Here is a 20781-nt window from a genome sequence, read left to right on the forward strand (position 1 = left end):
TTAGACTCAATTAGTTTTTTTTTTTGTTCCAGGACTTTTCCCGGGAATCAACTATTAATCATTAGTCATTAGCAGTGGAGATTGTTCTGTCTGCCTAAATTCATCTGCAAAGCAGAAATAGAGAAACAATTCGACAGATTTAACTAACCACTTAGTCAAAATAATCCTACGCATATAAAGATGGGAAGACACTTCAGTGATTAAGTCTAATTATAACCATGAATTGGTTGCTTCCGGCTAATTTTCGCATTGCATTCTGCCAGAGTGGTTGTCGACGTTGTTTGACGCACGGTTTGAGGGGGTTCATGACGCCTGATTAACTGCCTACATGGTGTGGCTGCTGTAGGCTTAGAAATATTAATATCAATATTTGCCTTCTTTGTTCTTACAATACAATAATACGAAACTCTTTTTAAAAAAGCAGCGTTTAGTTGGGGCCTCAGGCCGCAGGTTTCGGACGTCTCTGAGACGGTTAACGGTTCCACAAAAGATTTCCCATCTAAATTTCCCAGATAGTTTGATTTAAATAGTTGACTGAGACTGGACTAAACCACCAAACAGTATATAAAGTTGTTAAAACGAAATTGCACCTGTACCAGGCATAACACTAAATTGCAGCTTGAATTGATGGATCAGTGTTAGCAATCCAATAATGTAATATATGACAACAGTCACAGGAGCCAAGTACTTTTACTTTTAATGCTTTTAATCGCCTTTTTGTTGATAATACTTTTACTTTACTTCCAGGACTTGGTTTATTTTTACATTGCTATATTGGTACTTTTACTTAGAAAAGCTTTTGAGTACTACTTTCACCAGTGGCCATATGTTGTGACCATGCAGAAACGCCAATTTAAAATGTGTTTTGTGAGTTAACAAAACATGCAAGATTAGAGCATTCTCCAGAGCATTAGTCAACAAAGAAGCTGATTTTACAAAAATCCTAATTATAGTTTGACTATTTTTCAATCTGCCTTTTTTTATGTATAAACTGTCCTACTGACAGAGGACTGCAGCAACTGGAAATAATGTTCACTTCTCCTCTTATTACCTCTGCTCAAGTTACCTTCACTCAAAGTGCTGCCATCCCTAGAAACTATCTCAAGATGGATTTTCTCCTCCTGTGGCCTGAAAATTACCTGCCGGCTGTCGCGCTGGGAAGAAGAAGAGGAGGAGGCGCTCTTGTGGACCGGTGTGGAGGTCTTGTTGATTGGCGTGGCGCTCCTGTCTTCAGAGCTCATGGTGCGGCCGTGAGGGCCTCGCTGGTAATGTTGGTGGTAAGACATGGTGGGGACCGACCAGTCGGCTCTGTGGACCTCCCTCAGCACTGGATCACGCAGATCAGGAGCATCCTCTGACACGTCCTCACGCTCACTGCTTGCTGTTCATCTGAAAAACAAAAGTCAGGAATTTTATCGTCGCAATACTGTTGTTGTTTATACCAAACACTGAGCCACACTACAACCGATCAAACACCACTTAGCCTGTTTATTCCTGTTAGAAATGAGTGCCTGGGCCTTTTCCCAGGCTTTAAGAACTGTCCTCCATCAATTTCAGTATGTTCATCTAACTCACAGATGCTCAGTAGAGACACCCTGAGCTGTTCTTTGAAGCATGGGGTCTTTAAGATTCTTTCATTACATGTGCATTACCGGATAAACCTTTCATTATGTTTGCTATGAGACTGGTGCCACTCAGGATTACTCAACACACTGCATTTAGCAGAGGTATGCACCAAATGATCTCCAACCCAAACGGAATCTATTTTAGGGCCGCAACTAACAATTATTTTGATTATCGATTAATCTGCTGGTTACTTTTTGACAGCCCAAGGTGACATCGTCAAATGTTGTTTTCTTCTGACCAACGGTTCAAAACCCAGAGATATTCAGTTTACTCTCATCCACATCAAAGAAAAGCAGGAAATCCTCCCGTTTGAGAAGCTGAAACCCGAGAAATTGTGGCATTTTTTCAATATTTTTGCTTGATTACTGAAATGGTTAAATGATAATCAAAACGGTTGTGGATTATTTTTCTGTTGATCAAAAAATCAATGAACTAATCGCATCAGCTCTAACTTTGAGCCTCTAACCGTATCCATCCACTTACTGCAGTTCAACGGAAAAACAGTACATCTTTGTACATCAAGGCATTGAACTGTGTTTTCAATTAGGAAATGTGGCGGATCACAATGTCAATTTATGACTGTAGTCACTGCCTGCACTGCAGAAGATTGATATCATCCCACAGGACTGCATAAATCCTTAAACATCCACTTACCACTGTGATAATGATGGTAATTAGCGAGGATACCAAATCGATACTAGAAAGAATCAACAGCTCTACTTGTTGGGTCACAAACCAGTTAAAACTAACTTATACCAGCTAAAACACGAGTAAAGAAGAACATCCTCTGGTTTAAATATGAAAATTCAGTCTGTACTTGCAGGGCCACGATTTGATTAAATACTTGATTTAAAATGTCTGGTTAACCTTACGTTCACATAGCGACGGGGAGTGCTCGTTTTCATCATTAGTCATGGCACTGTGTTGCTCCATGCCGACACCTATAACACTGCCTGCCGTGGCGCTGTGTAATTGTCTGAGCTCTCAGGAGGTCTCACCACTGATAAAACATACATCGATTGCAAGATTGTAGAAAATAAACCCTGCTCAATTTAGAAACTGAGACACTTGGTGAGATACTGAGAATGTTATTGCACCTTTACACCTGGACAAATAACAACATTTCTGATCAAATATCTCAATATTGATCATGTATATTTTGGGGATAAGATTCCGAGGATGCAGTATTTAAACACATGTTGAGAGGCAGAAATTAGTAAAGTGGAAGTGGATATAATGAACACATAGTAAGAGACGTTCGAGGGTCATTTCCCTCGGCTAGAACAGTCTGATAAACACAGAAAACTATATCACATAATGTGAAATATCTGGTTTATAGAGCTCATCAACAATAAATCATGTATGAGGAAAAGCATTGTTGCACTGATGTGGTCTATTAACCTTGATCACAAAATAGTAAAGTGCTGGCAGGAAAAGCAGTATTTTCAGCCTTTGTGTGGTTACTATGTAAAAATATGGTTAAATCTGAAACAATGTATTGATTAATCTGTTAGTTGATTAACATAAAATGAATCAATCGACTCCACGATTGATTGTTTTAAGTCATATTTTAACGAAATTCTAAACATACCCTTACAGCTTCTCATTTTTTTTGTCTCTTGGGATACTAAACCAAATATCTTTGAAATTTGGACTTTGTCAGAAAAAATGCAGTGTGATAACACTACCTTGGGCTTTAGGAAGTTTTGATGCCCATTTTGACATTTTCTGAGGATTTATATTAATAAATCACCCGATAAATAAATAAAAGAAAACTAGAAGGGCACTCAGAGTGCAAGGCCAGTGTCAAACACCAGACTTCAGTCAAAAAAAATTCTAATTTCAACATTCAAATTCATAGTAAATGATCTTGATGTGCCCCAAAATTTAATGGGTTTCTCCCATGCCCCATCCCTCTGCATAGTTCAGTGCAAATTGGTTCAGTAATTTTTGAGTAATCCTGCTGAGAAATAAACAGACATGGGTGAAAATATAATATCATCATTAGTTGTAACCCTACTTATGGTAACCAAATTCACTAACAACATCAAGTCTCATATCAGGTCACAATATTATATTGCATGTATTGTAAGTTCTAAATGCTGTTTTGACATTTTATCATTACTGTCATTATTATTTGTTCTTATTATCATTTTTATTATTAATATGGAACTAGATGAAACACAGAACACTGTTAAGCGGTGCAGGATTTCAACATCTCAGACTGTTTTTGTTTGTGGCTATTGTATACAACTTCAGAGCCCCCTGTGGTTTTAGCTACAGGATGTGTCTGTTAGGCTCTCCCATGTGTCTGGGAAACTCCCTGAGTCCACGGGGGAGCTCTGCACACTTCAGCAGTATGCACTCTCATGTGCAATGGTGCAGTATACTCACACACACTATCATCTATAATTCAGATCCTTTGACAACGTCATCATCCCTGCCCTGTCTTAAGCCAACTAGGATCTAAGCTACTGTAAGACAAGGTGCTAAGTCCATTCAGATAGTGTATGCCTCTTAGCCTATTTAATAGATCCACTCTCCTTGACCTAATAAGGAAGCAGAAGTGGGGAGTACCTTCAGTGTAAACTAGACTATTTTAACACACAGTAAGTCTCTGCATGTAGAGGGTATAGTTGATGTTCACTGTACATTAAAGACATAAAGAGCCAAAAATCAGCACATGAAAATGACAGAATGATACCAAAACAGATGATATAAAGCTCCTGTAAGCAAGAGTGAAGTGAAAACTTGTAACTATGACTATTAAAAATTATTACTTTTTCTCTTCATTGTGCACACATTAAAACTGAATCAAAACAATTTCCCTATCTGACTAAACAGGACAATTATTCTAAGCCCATAAGTCTTCATGTAGATAGTAACTGCTGTGAGCAACACAGAGGTTTTGTAGTGTAAACCAACAGTTCGAAATGTCTTTCAGTTGACAAGCGGATGAAAGTGCCAGTTTCTTAAAATTTGACAGAGCCACATAGAGCTGTCGGTTTGACTCCTGCTCAGGCAGACAGCAGTGCCGCTCCATATGAAGCCAGTCACCATGTTGGGGAACGTCCGCCCAGGACTTGATTAGCCATGAGCTTAATCTTCTAAATCCAGTCACCATGATTATGGTCCTCTAAGCAGGAGAACAAGGCATGCACTGCTATGAGGAAGCTACAACAACACTTTGTGAAGACCTGGCCAAGACCCCGAGACCATGTGAAACCAAACACTATGCTGTCTTTACAAAATTGTGGTTTTTAAATGAGTATGTGTGTGTTTTGGTGTAAATAAAACATACAGTGTCAGTCCAGCAAGGTCTGATTCCACCCTGTTACAATGGGCTAATTTCAGGATCACACACTTGTTAGATGAAATGTACTGTAAAAAATTAAAAATGTTCAACATTACTGGATAGGATGTGTAACTCTTTTTTTCTACAAATGTAGTATTATTAATTTGTTTTGTCTGCTGCTACTGGAGATGTGAGCCCTCAAGCTCCAATCCAGAGAACAGATTATTCAAAACATGATATCCAATATGACACATATATTACACAGTGGTTCCCCTCAATGATGATATTTCAAATGATTTTAGTTGTACAAATCAAACAGAATATTCCAATATTATGTAGAGATGCACGTGCACATTTTCTGAAAGTCTGCGGTTCAGATATACTGTGGCTGCATATACTACAGGACAAAGAGGAGCCTTCAGTTAAGAAAAGCAACAATGACACTAGTATGTAACAGACTGGGAACAGGAGCCTTCTGTCGACACTCTTATAATGCCTCAAGTTGGACTAAAATGCCACCAGACTTGAGCAACTTCACCACATTCACTGCTACAATGAGGCTGAGCTGTCTTAACATGCTATCGCTATCAAATTTAGGTTACCCATCAGACACAACTGATCCACAATACAAATGTGGTTAAATCTTAATTTGGAAATAAACAGCAAAAAGAAACGAAAAAGGAAATTGTTGTCAACACCGCTCTAGTTTTAGGTTCCACCCTGGGTTAGGGTTGCAACAGCTACGGAGAAAGTGTGGCGAAGCATGGTATTTAAGTACAAATGAGTGGTATTGCAAAAGCATTTGTGTGATACTGTAAAACTAGAGTGACTAGTTTGTATAGGGCCACTGTACTTTTTTATTTATTTTCATGAATAAATATGTTTCAAAAATATCCCCCTCTGATTTTCTCACAAATCCCTCCTTGTTTATATGTACCACATACAGTATATGTACCACATACACCACATACAGTATATATATACACACACACACACACTATCACATACACTAACACATACTTATAAAAATGCATTTCTGCAACATGTAGCCTCTTTGTTTGTGCTGATGAATTACACACTATAAATAATTATTTATGGAAATGTGATCCTCTGCCCAATTTCCTCCTAACAGTTTAAAGTTAGCAGTTGTGTGGCATCACTTCCATGAAAGGTCTAGATGTTCAAAAGAAGACTTTCACTTCCCTTTCCCATCCATTTCCTTCAAACCAAAACACACTCTGAGCTCAACCACACACATAAAACAAGTTCTGTCTGTCTAATTTCATGCTCCAGAAAAGCAACCAGATTTATATAGAGGGGTTTTCTGAATCAAAAGTAATGATGAAAACTGTCAGAGAGAGGTCTTGGAAAGAAAATGATTTGACCTCTGACTGGTGCCATCATCTGATTATGTACCATGGAATGTTTTTTGGGTTTTTTTTGTTGTTGTTAAATTTAACATTCAAGGCCACACATTCATACAAACTTCATTAAACTAGACTCTGGAGACTCTTAAAACAAGCTGAGTAAACAGCTCTAATGATTGGGCATTAACAAGAGATGAGGTCTTCATTTGTGACTCTTCTATTGTCTATATTAGCAGCATATTTGCGACATAAAGCCAATTTACAGATTGGTCATTATTATTACATCATTAAGGATATTTTTTATTGTCTTGTAAAGGAAAAATAAAGGGTTTTTGTTGTTTGTTCTTATCGCTGAAAAGTGTGTGTTTGTAGTCATTGAGACCTGATGGAGTAGATCCACTGACACCCATTTATTTAGTCTTTGCTCCTTTTGTTGGCTGATTCCACAGTAGAATAAATAATTATAAAGTGTCCAAATCTCCTTCTGTTTCACAGCAGCAACTGAGCAAATTAAAAGATTAATGGCATTATACTGTAATCTGGTATTTTAGATAAAATTTCACTGGTTGTATTGTATTGTAATAAAGAGTTGGTTAGGTGTTTGAGGTTTAGTAGTTCATTATATTTGTGTCGATTGAACACAAAAAACACTGGATGTTGAGGTCAATTTTTGGGATATGTAGTTCTTTTAATTTAGGATTGGTGAGTACATTTCATGGCCCAAGAAATATGATCACAGATACAGTTACAGTGCCTGTGATCATGTGAATTATTTAGGTGAATTAGCCTACTTTGTGATGACCTTTATGAAAGTTCATTCACCTGCAATAACGACAGTCTGCTCTACTGAAATGTCTTTGAACGAGATGCTAAATTCCCACAGGCTCCGGGGCTTTTTGTAGCTGAATATGTGCTGTGACTTTGGTGGGGGGTGGTGAGTGAAAAGTCAAATTTTTCCTTCAGGGATCAATAAAGTATCACAAATAAAGCAGTGACTATCATCTTTCCTGATGTGGGTCAAGCCAAGAAGAGCGAAGCAGAGCTGTCTAGAGAGAGGTATAGAGGACCCAAGTAATCCCTCGATCTGTGTGCCCTGCTCTGTGAGATCTGAGAGGGGTGAGGAAAATAAACTTAAGATTTAGACACCCAGTATGTCGAGCAGCACCGCAGGACCCCAAGCCAAACAAACCGATGAAAAATAAGAAGGAGAGAAGGTGAATCAGTGATCACTTTGCTGCTGCTTGTGCACATTATACCACACAAACGTTAATGTCATCACTCCTCACAAAACATGTAATATGATGAAGAATGATGGTAGCTGTTTCTTGATAGGAGAGGAAAGACATTTACGTTTGTGTTGTCACCACATCCAAACCACCCACAATATCGCATTATCGACCAGCACTCCAACCAAGTTTGCTGATGTGATCTCCCCGCTCTGTTGCATAATTAAAGTGGGCCAACAAAAGCAGACTCATGTCCCAAGATTATATTACAGGGTCTTTGAGGACAGCCATTGTCTGAATTTACAACTGGCTCATAATGCATATCGATCAGCACAGCAGTGTTTTTACCATTTACCTGGGTATACAATAGCAGGCTAAATGGACGACATCTTGAAGCAGCGAGCATCTTTAAAATAGACCTGTCTTTTTTCTTCTTTAAAAAAAACAAAAAAACAACAACACCAACTGGACAGAGCCAGTTTATCCTGCGCTGCACACATTACATCATCTAGGTAGAGGTGGGTATCACACTGCAATACTTTTGAAGTACTGCTTGACCTGTGCCCATATTGGAAACTGTCAGGACCTGAAAGTTGGCGCTGAAGATCCAGTCAATTGTTGCCCGGTGTAAAACCTAATTTCTTAACTTTTTATTGTACTTTATTTTTGTGTCAAGACAACACAAAATTTTTTTTTGATGCTTGGCTTACTATGTTAAGTGGTTAAAGACATTTTTGAAGAAAGCCTGTTTATATTCAGCCCATAAAAGTGGGCTATAACATTAAGTATCATTTTGGTATTGCAACTCAAAACCAGATATCAGGTTATAGATTAGTGTGTATAATGTTGTAATGACACCAAGTACTTTACCACCAGAAAACTTAGGAACCAAAAACTAATCATACTTATAACAGAGAGAGAACAAATTACATGCTGGTGATTATAGAGAACCAATCATTTAAGCAAATGAAGGGGACAGCTATAGATGAGTCATGTGCCTTAAAACCATATATTAGTTATTGAATCTATCAGCTAATTAAATGCCTAAAAATTATTATTATTATTATTATTATTATATTATTACTATGTGCTTTCCTCCTTACTGGAAACATGAATGACATGACATGACATGATGAAAAAAAGACAATCTGAATCCAGTATTTTGAGAATCAAAGTGAGGCTGGCCTCTGCTTTATCCCCTCTCCCTTTATGAAAGAAGCTCTGCAAAGATTTCGTCTAAATGGGACGGGGACACCTTCAGGAGGAGGTTTCTTCAGGCCGGGCCAAGAAATATATCAGAAAATCAATCATCACTGCTGATCAAAGCAATATCCATTCAAGAGAGCATTGCCAGTGATAAACCACAAATGCATTCAGCTTTCCAGTCCCCTCTGCTGCTCTTTAATTTATGTGAATCGGTGCTATTTTAAACAACTGCAAAGTCACTGGCTGACCTTCAGTTTGGAAACCAGGCAGAGTGATATTGTGGAGCAATCTTTTAAGTGACAGAAGTTGGCTAACTTTCAATTAGTTGGTATGTCAACATTGTCATCATAATGGGTGAGATATAAAGAAGATTATGAGTGGAGGTCACGTCAATCAATATACCTCTAATATATGGTGACAGCTATCTATTGGGACGGTGGGAGAAGCCATGAAGCTCAGTTAAAAGGTGAAAATGTCAGTGACGCATTACGTCTCCATCTTCAAAGTCAGGTACAGAGTTGGCTGCCTGGCTGTTTCAATACCCCCACTACAGCATCCATGTTTTTTTTGTTTTTTTTTAGGAGGGGGGTCCTAGATCAGGATGATGTCCCCGTGATGTTGGGACACGCAATGTTTGGATGCATGTATCCCTGTGTCAGCCTAGCAGCAGCTAGCTAAGTCAGCGGTGGCTATGTGCTCATGTCTGACTGGTCCTCGGTGATTCACTCAGGATGCAAATACAAAAGATGAGATGCTGGGGTCTCAGTCTGAGCGGCTGATTAAAGCACCAAAGCAGCGGCTCTGCGCGTTCGTTTAACGTAGCAGTGTTATGACACAGTAGTTGCCTCTGTATAAGCAAAACTGGCGCTGTGGTTGTCTTTAAAGAGAGAGAGGAGAGCTCATTGCCTTACCACAGCTGCGGAGTGATGACCATGTCTTTACAGTTCTTGGCGCAGGAAACAATTGAGGGGGTCTCCCTTGACTGGGCAGAGATTCCCAGCTTCTCAGAGACAAGCGGCTTCCATAGGGGTCCACATCCAATATATCTATTTCTTCTTATCACAGACGTTTGCTGTACGGAGGCTAGAACATTGTGGAAAGTCGAAAAAGTGCTGTGTTTGCCTGTTTCCTTGAATGCGGGCTGTGATGCTCGGCTCAGCTCAGCTGCACTCCGGTCGCTCCTCCCTGCAGCAAGATTGGCTTTGAGCGGGAAGAAATCACCGGAATGGATCAAACACGAGCGGACAGTGGCTGATCACAAAACACGGTAATGGAGTCACACAGACCTCGGACTCGGAGCAGCAAACTTTAAGTCCATCCCACACAGCAAAGACGGGATCATACCAACCGGGCAAAGCGGGTAACTGCCCAGTGGCCCCCACGACTCCCCTGGTGGAAAAAATATACGTTATTGTATCTCAAATATATTGACATTTTATACCGTTACCGACATTGCAAATATACTAACAAAGAATTGTAACATCTGTATATATATAAAAGTATAGCATTTTACCAATTTTCACAATAAAACTTTTAACACACTTTCAAACAAACAAACAAACAAACAAATAAAATAAACATACATAAATAAAAAAATACATTTTTTGGCGTATTATAATTAATAGAAATCTCCCTATAATTCCATGATACTGTCGATCATAACACACCGCTTAGAGACATGGGTAGGACTAAACTATAAAGATTGTGAAAAAAAACAAAGAAAATTCACTATATTTAAATAAATGACTTTATCTAATTAATTAATTAACTAAAACTGCCAATCCATTTTCTGTCAGCTGACTAATTGATTAATCAAATAATTATTTCAGCTCAAGAGCACTGGTCCTTTAGTCCACTAGAAGGTTAATATAGCCATTGGAAGAGCCCAGGAGATCTCCCTTTACCTCAAGGCATTATGCCTACTTGTTGTTGCCTTATCAGAGAATATTATGACACAGACGATGATGAATTCAGCGCTCCATACGTCACAGATTACATAAGGACCTTTGGGGTGAAATATGGGCCAATGCTGCCTCTGCAGACACACTATTTTTGATGTTATTAACAGTGAAAACTGATTCAGTGAATGTGAATGTTTCCTGTAAGAATATCATCACCCGGCTCAGATGCTTTTAGCTGCTCTTTGCTGCTTTTACCTTTTTGTTTTAGGCCATGTATAACTGTATCGTTGCCTGGCAACGGCTTTCACCAACCCATCCTAACAGTTAATGAACAGCAAACAAGCACTTAGATCCAGTGGTGCAATGTAACTATGTGGATGCGCAGATTGATGTGATGATGTATCTTGTGCTCAGTGGGATGGTAATGAATATTCCCTGCATAGTTCAGTTGCTGATCATCCTTGGTCACATCCACAAACCCTGCTTTCATTTTTTTTTTTTTTTTGTTGAACCTTGTTGAAGGTCAGAAGTCTTTCAATATTTTGGATTAAAATATTTTCATTTGAACTTTAAGGTGAATGTCAGTGAATGGACTTCAATGGACTCCTCTGATTTGTACAAAGTTCACACAAGTTTTTGTATGACTATTGTTGTACCTATTTTTTGCAAATAAAGAGTTATACATTTAAAAAGTAATTAAGGGGATGTAGTACAATCTGAGGTATTTTACTTGAGCATGGATACTTAATACTTTCTATCCCACCACAGTTCAGATGGAAACATTTTTACTTTTTACCTCTGTACATTTATTTTACATCTACCTGCTTTGCATTTTAAGATCTTACATCTTACATCTCTGTATCCTCCAAAGGGGATTCATTGTCCTGCTCAATATCTGCATAATTCCCACAGGACTCCTTCTAAACTGAAACGTATTCCTAAGGGACTTCTTTAAAAACATTTTTTGAAAGGGATTAGTTTATAATTTATGATGCATATATTAAACTAACCAACATCATATATACCAGATAAAATTAGTTTATTAATTAAATTACTAGTTGCACATAATTCATCAATAACAATATAGTTTGTAATGTACTTGTAATGCAGTACTTTTACACTGTTGCATTGCTACTTCTGTATAGTTGATGGACCAAACCAGATCTAAATGTACTGGACTTAGTGTACATTAAGCAGGTGCACTTGAAGAGAGTGGGATATCCATGTTGGTTTCCGTCTGTGAGGTCTGCCATGTTAACACTAACTAATTGTCAATAACCATCACATTATCAAAACTGCAGATAGTCACTTTTTGAATGGACAGAAAGATGGAATAAAATCGATCCAGCTACCAACTTAGCTGCTTTGCGTAGTCATAGTTAACTTAACAGGCTGTGGAGACTTGACAACAGGGGGGAGGCGAATGCAGCATCGAGGTAAATATTTGAGTGTAGCAATAAGATTACCTCTAACTGAGTGTCCAGTTGCTTTCAAATACAGAAGCAGCAAGTGAAAGAAAAATTATACCACAGTCAGTGAAAGCAGGATGCACATACTTATCCTGTTATACTGAATAAGGAAAAGCAAGCAGGTCAGTGATATGGGAGACAGTTACTAGTCACTGAATGCTTGAATAACCAAAGTATGTGATGGTTTGTTGCTCATTAGTATGTGGTACTCCGGTGGCAGGGTATTTTGGAAACCTGTACAGTGCCAGGGGTTTTTCACACAGTGAGGTTTATAGGGAAGGTTTTAAGTTTAAAAGTAACTTGAGAGGTAGTCATAAACTCTTCTCATCTGTCGGTGCCTGTCTCAGAAACGGTTGAATATCAAATTTCATGGCTGGCATACCCACTGTGAACTCAGACATGCTCCAATTTAAGCTTTCCCCTCTCTCACAGCTTGTCATTTCCAGAATAGCCCTTGTTATGATTGAACATTTTCATTTTAAGCCTTTCTGTCACAGGAACTGTATGAATCCTGTGTGGGAAGAAATCGGTAAAAGTGTGTGGGAAGGCAAAAGACAGTCTATGAATTACAAGTCCGTAAGTTAACTTTTAGTGTCATTACCTTTTCGGCTGTTTGTTCCAGCAGTATGAAGTGACACATAGCCTACTTTGTTATTTGATGTTATGTATTACAGTGGAAATGCGAGTGAAAACTTGTCCTGACACTGGTAGAGAGATTAAGTGTAACTTCAGTCAAATCCCATTTTTAATATAATTTTTTATGATTATGTTGATATCCGACAATAGAAAAAACAAGGTATGTTACGCTGCGACACTTATATTGTCACTGTGACATGAATCAAATGACAGTCTTTACAATAATTTTGTGGCCATGCTGGTAACAGAAGAAATAGGATAAGTCAGTGACAATTAATAGGATGATATTAAGCGTCATTGAAGCCATAGTGATCCCCTCCCCAGTGGTTTAGGAAACCTTCCAGCATTTGTTCATTGTTTCTGTGTTGTTCAGTGAGTGGTGGGCTGTAACGATACCAGAGAGAAGCCGTTAATGAGGCAGGTGTGAAGGTCTTACCAAAGATCCTCTACTGTCTCTGGTCTTACATGTGTCATGTGTACATTGCATGATGAAACAGGTCAGATGACTGATGACGTCTGACGGGAGTGACACCTCCCCCCCCCCCAGAAGAGGACGCACATTTGTGAATCACCAGCGACAGAGCCGGCCGCAGGACGAAAACCCGGGAAGTTAAAAGACTCAAGAAGTCGGTTTTAAGAGATATCAAGAAAAGGTAAGACGATGATCATCAGAATATAAAGCTTTTCTCATCGTTTTGCTCAGTACAGTGTGTTTCTATGCGATTTAAATGTGATCTACAATCTTTGCCGGTTCCTTTCATGGCAACGTGGGTCTAATGCCGGTGTTTCCGGAGACAAATCGACTTTTTAACCCGAGATTTTTTTTAATCTGAGACACATGTATACTAACAAATGTCTCCATTTAACTCGCATTCAACGCTTTTTAAAGCTCATTGTTAAGTTTCTGTCCAATAATAGTAGCCTACCTATCTACTATCATCATTATTTAACATCTGTTCCCGTATGAGATACCGTATATAACCACTTTATGTTGCTGAAAATCTTAACACCACAAATATAGTGAACGTATAGAGGCAATGCTTCTGTTTTATAAGATAAATTGTTATTCAAGGTAAGTTATCTAAGACAGTTTGGTAACAATACCAGGCCCACATTGGTTGCGCAACCAGTAAGTGAGCTCCCTCTTGTGGCTGAATGAATCATTTTTATATTATTCAACAAAAGCAGGTAAAACACGAAACAAAATGCAATTTTGAGGTAATTTAACTTTAGTCAGTGATTACTTATTAAGAATGATCTAAGGCTAATGAAGTAATTCAGTCCAACTGTCCTGTGCTTGTAGCTCCTCTTCATAGAAACCATGCCTGGAGACATTAACAAAGGCAAGAAGGCATTTGTCCAGAAGTGTGCCCAGTGTCATACTGTGGAGAAAGGTGGAAAGCATAAGGTTGGGCCCAACCTTTGGGGTCTGTTCGGACGCAAAACAGGCCAGGCAGAAGGTTACTCCTACACGGAGGCCAACAAAAGCAAAGGTAAGTACTTGTATGTGTGTAGTCAGTTTTTGAACAGTCCTGGGTGTCACGCTGTTTGGCTAAAACACGATTCTCCACTGTGTCTGTTCACTCTAATTCCAGGCATCATCTGGAATGAGGACACCCTGATGATTTATTTGGAGAACCCCAAGAAATACATTCCCGGAACAAAGATGATCTTCGCTGGCATCAAAAAGAAGGGTGAACGTACTGACCTTATAGAATATCTTAAGTCTGCAACTTCATAAGGAACTCTTCATGAGTGCATCCTTGCCAGTGTCCGTGTCTTCACAAACTGCTCAAGAGGCCAGGACTTGTCATTCTTTCAAAATCAGGCTGAACAGCAAGTAATCTGAGTGGTGTCGGCAGCTGCACCTCTGTATCCGACATGATCCTCCATTGTGGTGGAGTAAATGATATCCCCCTGGTTTTAACGGGTTCCTTTTCTAACATAAATTATTTAACCATATACTGTGTATCCTGAATGTAGGGACTTGAAATCTGTGTTTTATGTTTGCTAATTGACTGTCATCCATTTTTGTTCCTCCATGATTTCATATAATTAATTTGTCTTAATAACTGTCCATGCCAAGAATGAATATACTTCTCTGCTTCTGATTTTGACAATACCTCAACAGTCTTTTATTGTGCCTTTTTTTGAATTTGCAAATTGAATAAAACTGACACTAAACATTATCTTTGAAATTTGTTTGACTGAATATGTATTCCCATAAGTGAATATGTGGTCAGACTAAATACAGGGCATGGTTGATGAGGCAGGCTATCATTTTTTCTTGTTTAAACAGTTTTGACTAAGGTAGTAGATTTGTGAATCAAATTAAAGTGCATATATGAGAATATCAGACTATTGATATATGCCAGAGTGTGCAGCTTTCCAATTTTCTCCACCAGGGAGATGGATAAATAATATTTGATCTCTTGCCTGCATTTTGTAATTCACTCATAAGATTAGTGCCTCAAAACTGGGATCCTGCCAGGTGTGACTTGGTGCTGGTTTGATGCGTCATGTGACATGCATACTGTATACTTTGTTCTTTTCCAGAGAGTAGCTTTCACCTCTAAATGAAGTAACTTGATATTTGTATCATTTAAGAATCTGTTTGTATTTGGAGACTGATATGAGTGTAGTAAATACTGCATATTTATGAGGATGTTGGTTATACTTTAAGGGTGTTTGTCCTCCATTAAAGGTAGAGAAAATTCTGTTGACTGTTCTGAATCCATTTATTCAATCACTGCTCGAAGACAAAAGCTGGTAAAAAAAACAAAACAATATGGTGTCATGAGCTCATTGTAAATATCAAAAGCTGTACAGCCTTGAAGGCTTACAATTTCACTTTAAACAGATCATATAACAGGGGAAGTCCGTGTTGGGACAAGGCAGCAAAGACTGCCTTATTCATCAGAGCTGGGATGTCTAGCTGTATTCCTAGTTCAAGTTGTGGAGTATTGCTCCCTCTAGCGTTAAAATGTCACAACTGCAAACAGATTCACTACTAATATTGTATAAAGGAATTTGATGTTTCTGACGCCCTTCTGCCAATAAAAGTCGATCTCACATACATAAATGATGTAGGCCGTTGCAGATTCCACATGTGCCAAAGTTTGGCGAATGTGAAATAAATGTTATTTATGCGATGAAACACGTTTCTTCAGGCGACATTCACTTTGATGACTCTTGTCAAGCTTGCAGCACCATCACCGATGCTTTTTCAGGGAATGCATAGGAAAACATTATGTCTGACGGTACTTAACCATAATTACATTAAATTATAATGCACACACACGAGGGTGTTTTCCTTTAACAGCCTTATACATTTAGAATAACAGGGATTTATTGCTGTGTGTAATGATCATAAATGGGCAAATATCCACTATTCTACTACACCGTTTTAATATCTTTATATATTGTATATTTTGCATCATATGTCCGATATTGTGCATGCTGAGCACACGATAGGTGAATTTACCCTAGTTCTCACCATCCTCATCACCATCTTCATCACACTCAGAGCGCCTCTAAAGGGGGGCAAACGGTTCAAATGGCTAGAGGGCTTGGTGCTGAAGCAACCCTGAGCTCCTGTGTGTGTGACGAAGCGAGCGTCAGTGGGACAGAGCCAACCACAGCCGGCGTCATTTGCACACAAGAAGACTCATACGACGGTGATGCCTCCGTATAGTGGCTCTCTCTTAGATTCCCTATGCCTGTGGAAGTCTACACCTGAGCCTGAATTTGCCTCCACGCTGCTTTGCTTGGATCCGCTTTAATGATCTTAAATTAAGTGAACGGTGTGGAGATGCTGTGGAGGGCTATACTGGTGCGCAAAGGGAGTCTCCATCCTTCTCCCCACAGAGTGGGAACTGGATATGTAGCCAGAGCTTCAGGGGTGTTTCCAGCATCTGCATCTTGGAAGTTATGGTATTCACACGATTCTCTGCATTAACCCTCAGTAAAGCCTCATAGATGGTATTTCTCTGCGCGACTTCATGGATTTGGTTCACTGAGAACCATCAGAAGAACAGATATGGCAGTGCCAAATATGGTGTTCTCTGACGTGGAAAGTTTTCTGGACTCGCATCCCGAGTTATTCGAGGACTACCTGAGCAGAAAGGGGAATTATAGCATGGTGGAGAAATGGCTCAAGAATCATCAGGCGAGCAAAAGTCCGGCAGCTGCTGCTCCCGCCGAGCCGAGGGAAGAGAAGAGCAACGCTTGCAAGGACAGCTGGGCGAGCAAATGTGACGGTCTGCAACGGAGAGCCTCGCAGAAGGAGCTGCGCAAAACTTTCGCTAGATCAAAGGCCATCAATGTCAACAGGACATACGACGAGCATGTTAACTCAAGGGCCCAGGAGCCGCTGACGAGCATGAGAAGGAGAGCTCTGCTGAGGAAAGCGAGCTCTCTGCCCCCGACCACTGCGCACATACTGAGCGCACTGCTGGAGTCCAGAGTCAACATCCCCCAGTACCCGTCCACAGCCGTGGATTTTAAATATTACCTCAAAGAACACAACGAAAGAGAGTTTTTCCTGGAGCTTGTAAAAGACATATCTAACGACTTGGATCTAACGAGTCTCAGCTACAAAATCCTGGTGTTTGTTTGCATTATGGTGGATGCAGACCGGTGCTCCTTGTTTTTAGTGGAGGGAACCGGAAACAAGAAAACACTAGTGTCCAAATTCTTTGACGTGCATGCAGGAACCACAGTTTTACCCTCAATGAATTCAGATGAAGTTCAAGTTCCGTGGGGGAAAGGGATCATCGGGTACGTGGCTGAACATGGAGAGACAGTGAACATTCCGGACGCCTACCAGGTGCTTGCTCCTCTTTGTGCGTGTATTTGCATGGGAGAGAGAGAGAGAGAGAGAGAGAGAGAGAGAGAGAGAGAGAGAGAGAGAGAGAGAGAGAGAGAGAGAGAGAGAGACAGAGACAGAGACAGATCATTTTCTTTCAGTCTGTCGTTTTATCTGTCCCAGTTAATTGATCATCAATCAAACTGTGTGGCAGAGCTGAGTGTATGTAATCAACACCAACAACAGTCAGCTGGACACAGCTTGTGCCAAGATACAGGTTCACACAAAACATCACTGACTAATACAAAAAGGACAATAATGGAGCAGCGTTATTCCCTCTATGTAGTTTACAATGAGTTTAAAAAAGTAAGGTAATACTAGTGTACATTAAAGAAGCAAAGACACCAAACGATGTCAACAGCTGCTTTTCAGAACAGAAGAGAAGCCTGAGCAGATCTCTTCTTGCCTGACCAAACATTTACTGAAGAGTTGCATTGCTTTGCTGTCCAATCACAGCAGCAGCACTTCAAGTCCAACACTTGTCCAAGCAACATTTTTATAGAGCAAAACCTCAAACCATGCTGATGTTTGTCATACTGCCTTTATCTTAGACTTGTTTTGTTAGTAAGACGTGGACTAATGCACTGTCATCTGAAAAGAAAAGGGAAAAGTGCATTTTTGCAGTGAGTGCTTACATCGTGTCTTTTGTTTAATACTGTTCCTGTATTGCAGGATCGTCGGTTCAGTGATGAAATTGACAAGCTGACAGGGTACAAGACAAAGTCTCTCTTGTGCATGCCCATTCGCAACAGTGACGGAGAGATCATTGGAGTTGCTCAGGCCATCAACAAGACTTCGAGTGGAGAACTCTTCACTGAAGACGATGAAAAGGTAATTTCATTATTGTGGTTGTGAGTAAAAATGCAGGTTGAGTATCACATGCTACAGTATCCTGATGCCTGCAGAATTTATCAAGAAAATTGTGTTAGTTTTTCTTGATTTTGTATTTTCTCACAAACAGTCATTATCCCCTCCTCTCTTATCTGTGTGTTAAATTTGGAAGACTTCCATGACAGTTTGGTAGTCTGCTCACAATTTTTAGACACACTTGTGGCATGGCACTAGGGATAGCAATGTCGGTTGTCTGGTCGGCCCCTTTGGTTCACATGGCAAAGAGATTTTGTACATATATTCAGGCTCCCCAGAGGATGAATCACAATGACTACTGATATTATTTAATCTATAGCTCCATCATGATGTTGATGTTTTTCAGCTTGTATGTCTCTACAAATGTCTCTAGCTCCAAATCTACCTTGTTAATTGGCACAAACAACAATGTTGGTGATCCCCTGACTTTGAATCTAGAACCACCTCATTTTTTAAATTAGTAAAATGTTCCAACAACCCTTCAAGAATTGCCACTACATTTGGCACAGGCATTAATTTTCCTCACTAGATAAGATGTAATAACTTTGGTGATGACTTTTCCTGTAATCATCAGGTAAATTTGAAGTTGTCCACTTTTTTGGTTTATGAGCAAATATCTGCAAAAATAATGACATTCCCATCCGCATGAATAGCAAATGTTCGTGGTAAACGTCACCTGCTAACCATCAGTACGTTAGCAATGCCATTGTGAGCATGTTGTCATGCTGAGATTAGCACTTAGCCACAGTGGTGCCTTTACTGAGCTGCTGGCGTGGCCTTAGACTCTTACAGTAGGCTTGTTATTATTGCAGCCGAAGGAAGTGAAGTGCAGGGGAAAGTGTAGGCATGAAGTAAATGCTCATTGTCTTCATGATTCATGTGTGGCATTTCAAAGATGGCACTCTTTTTCTTTTTTTTTTTTAGGGCGAATGCTGTTTTTGCCTTGTTAGTGGTACACAACTGAAGCGGGGCTGTAGTGATGTGAACAGTCGTTTCTCATTGCTCTCAGTGTTGTTATATTCTTACATTTGCAATAGCAGATATATTAAAGATGGAATTCTCTGAAGTAAAAAGGGGATTTTTCTCATATTTTGTCCCTTTTGTATGTTATGATTTGCATTGGGGCCTACAAACATGCACATTCATTCACTGCTGTTAATTATGACTGATGGATGACAGCTTCTTGCAAGTGTTACCATATCTGTTTGCTAAACTACATTGTTGTTTTTTCACAGTAATCTAAAAAAAATATTTCAAATCAATATGAATTATATTATGTGTGTAGTTTCACAATAAGAGAGCAATACAGTATTTTCAAATCATTTTTCATGTAGGTACAATGAAAATTGGAACTGGCAGGACAGCACTGTATTGTAGTGGTAGGAGAGTGAATAAAAAAAAGAAATATTAATTATTCATTTTATATTTAAATCAGACTTAATGTGTCGTGTCAGTAACAATATTTTTCTGTGACAACACTGAAAAAGCAATACCTTCATTAAATGGATAAGCACTCTTATGTGGGATGCTGTCCACATTGCATATTGTCCTCAGAGTTTAAATGTAGCTCATGCTATACTTTCACATCTGTTTTTTTCCTCTTGCATTATTTCACAAGCAACACTAACTTCATACATGGTGTCTGATAAACAGCAGGTAATGTTTGCTCGCTCTCTCTGTTTGTTCCTTTTTTCCAGTCTGAATGTAACTAATATTTATTATTTAAAGAATTCATCCAACTGACTTGTCAGACGTGAAGCACACTTGCCCTTAGACAATGTCTCAGTGCACAGTTTTTAGCTGGGTCATAGCTTGTCTCTCAGCATCATCCAATTTTCAGTACTCAGAACATCGCCTTTTGCAAGGCAGTATCTTCCAAAGGCCCAGGACTTTGTAATGTCACCAAGAATAACAACTTTATATATGCTGTTCAGAATCTCTAATTGGTTAGCGCTTTACTTATGTGGTGAATGTCCATCTTTAATTGAGTGTTGCCATTTAGATTTCATCATTTATGTAAAAAGAATTAACCCAGGCACAGCAGGAGTTGTGGTGGAGTGTGGGGTACCCCAACCATTCCAGTGGAGCTGCTCGGCAGGCAACAGATCAGACTGGTGCTAGGCAGCTTCCAGGTGTGAATGTGTGTACCTGCATGGGACAAAAATGGAGAACAGTTGGTGCACATTTGTGAACAGATGCTCTTGGATGACTACAATTTACTATTGTATGAATCAGCTTGACCTCTAAACAGAACGCCACAGATGTTATTGGATGAAGTTGATTATACAAATATATTGTAGTACGTTAAAGCAGTAGGTGGG

The 20781-nt window shown here is 39.3% G+C and overlaps 3 protein-coding genes across 8 annotated transcripts in view; 2 read left to right on the top strand and 1 right to left on the bottom strand.

Moving 5' to 3' along the window:
• The window catches only part of osbpl6 (oxysterol binding protein-like 6), a 38614-nt gene extending 28701 nt beyond the window's left edge, over window positions 1-9913 (bottom strand). For all 6 annotated transcript variants that reach the window (XM_056388711.1, XM_056388713.1, XM_056388709.1 and 3 more), the window contains exons 1-2: window positions 9632-9913; window positions 1140-1389 (exon numbers count right to left, since the gene is read on the bottom strand). In XM_056388711.1, the coding sequence (XP_056244686.1) occupies window positions 1140-1286 (147 nt within the window). In that variant the 5' untranslated portion in view covers window positions 1287-1389; window positions 9632-9913. The remainder of the gene's footprint in view (window positions 1-1139; window positions 1390-9631) is intronic.
• A 3337-nt stretch (window positions 9914-13250) lies between these two features.
• Window positions 13251-15443, top strand: LOC130177274 (cytochrome c-like). Its single transcript, XM_056388850.1, has 3 exons — window positions 13251-13379; window positions 14030-14219; window positions 14322-15443. Exons 2-3 carry the CDS (start codon window positions 14048-14050, stop codon window positions 14465-14467), a joined length of 318 nt encoding a protein of 105 aa, XP_056244825.1. The 5' UTR covers window positions 13251-13379; window positions 14030-14047; the 3' UTR covers window positions 14468-15443.
• Window positions 15444-16303: 860 nt separating this feature from the next.
• pde11a (phosphodiesterase 11a) overlaps window positions 16304-20781 on the top strand; it is a 75826-nt gene continuing 71348 nt past the window's right edge. Inside the window, exons 1-2 of the mRNA XM_056388848.1 lie at window positions 16304-17554; window positions 18266-18424. Of these exons, the coding sequence (XP_056244823.1) occupies window positions 16766-17554; window positions 18266-18424 (948 nt within the window). The 5' untranslated portion in view covers window positions 16304-16765. The remainder of the gene's footprint in view (window positions 17555-18265; window positions 18425-20781) is intronic.

Source organism: Seriola aureovittata, chromosome 11, assembly GCF_021018895.1.
Source record: "Seriola aureovittata isolate HTS-2021-v1 ecotype China chromosome 11, ASM2101889v1, whole genome shotgun sequence".
Lineage (NCBI taxonomy): Eukaryota > Metazoa > Chordata > Actinopteri > Carangiformes > Carangidae > Seriola > Seriola aureovittata.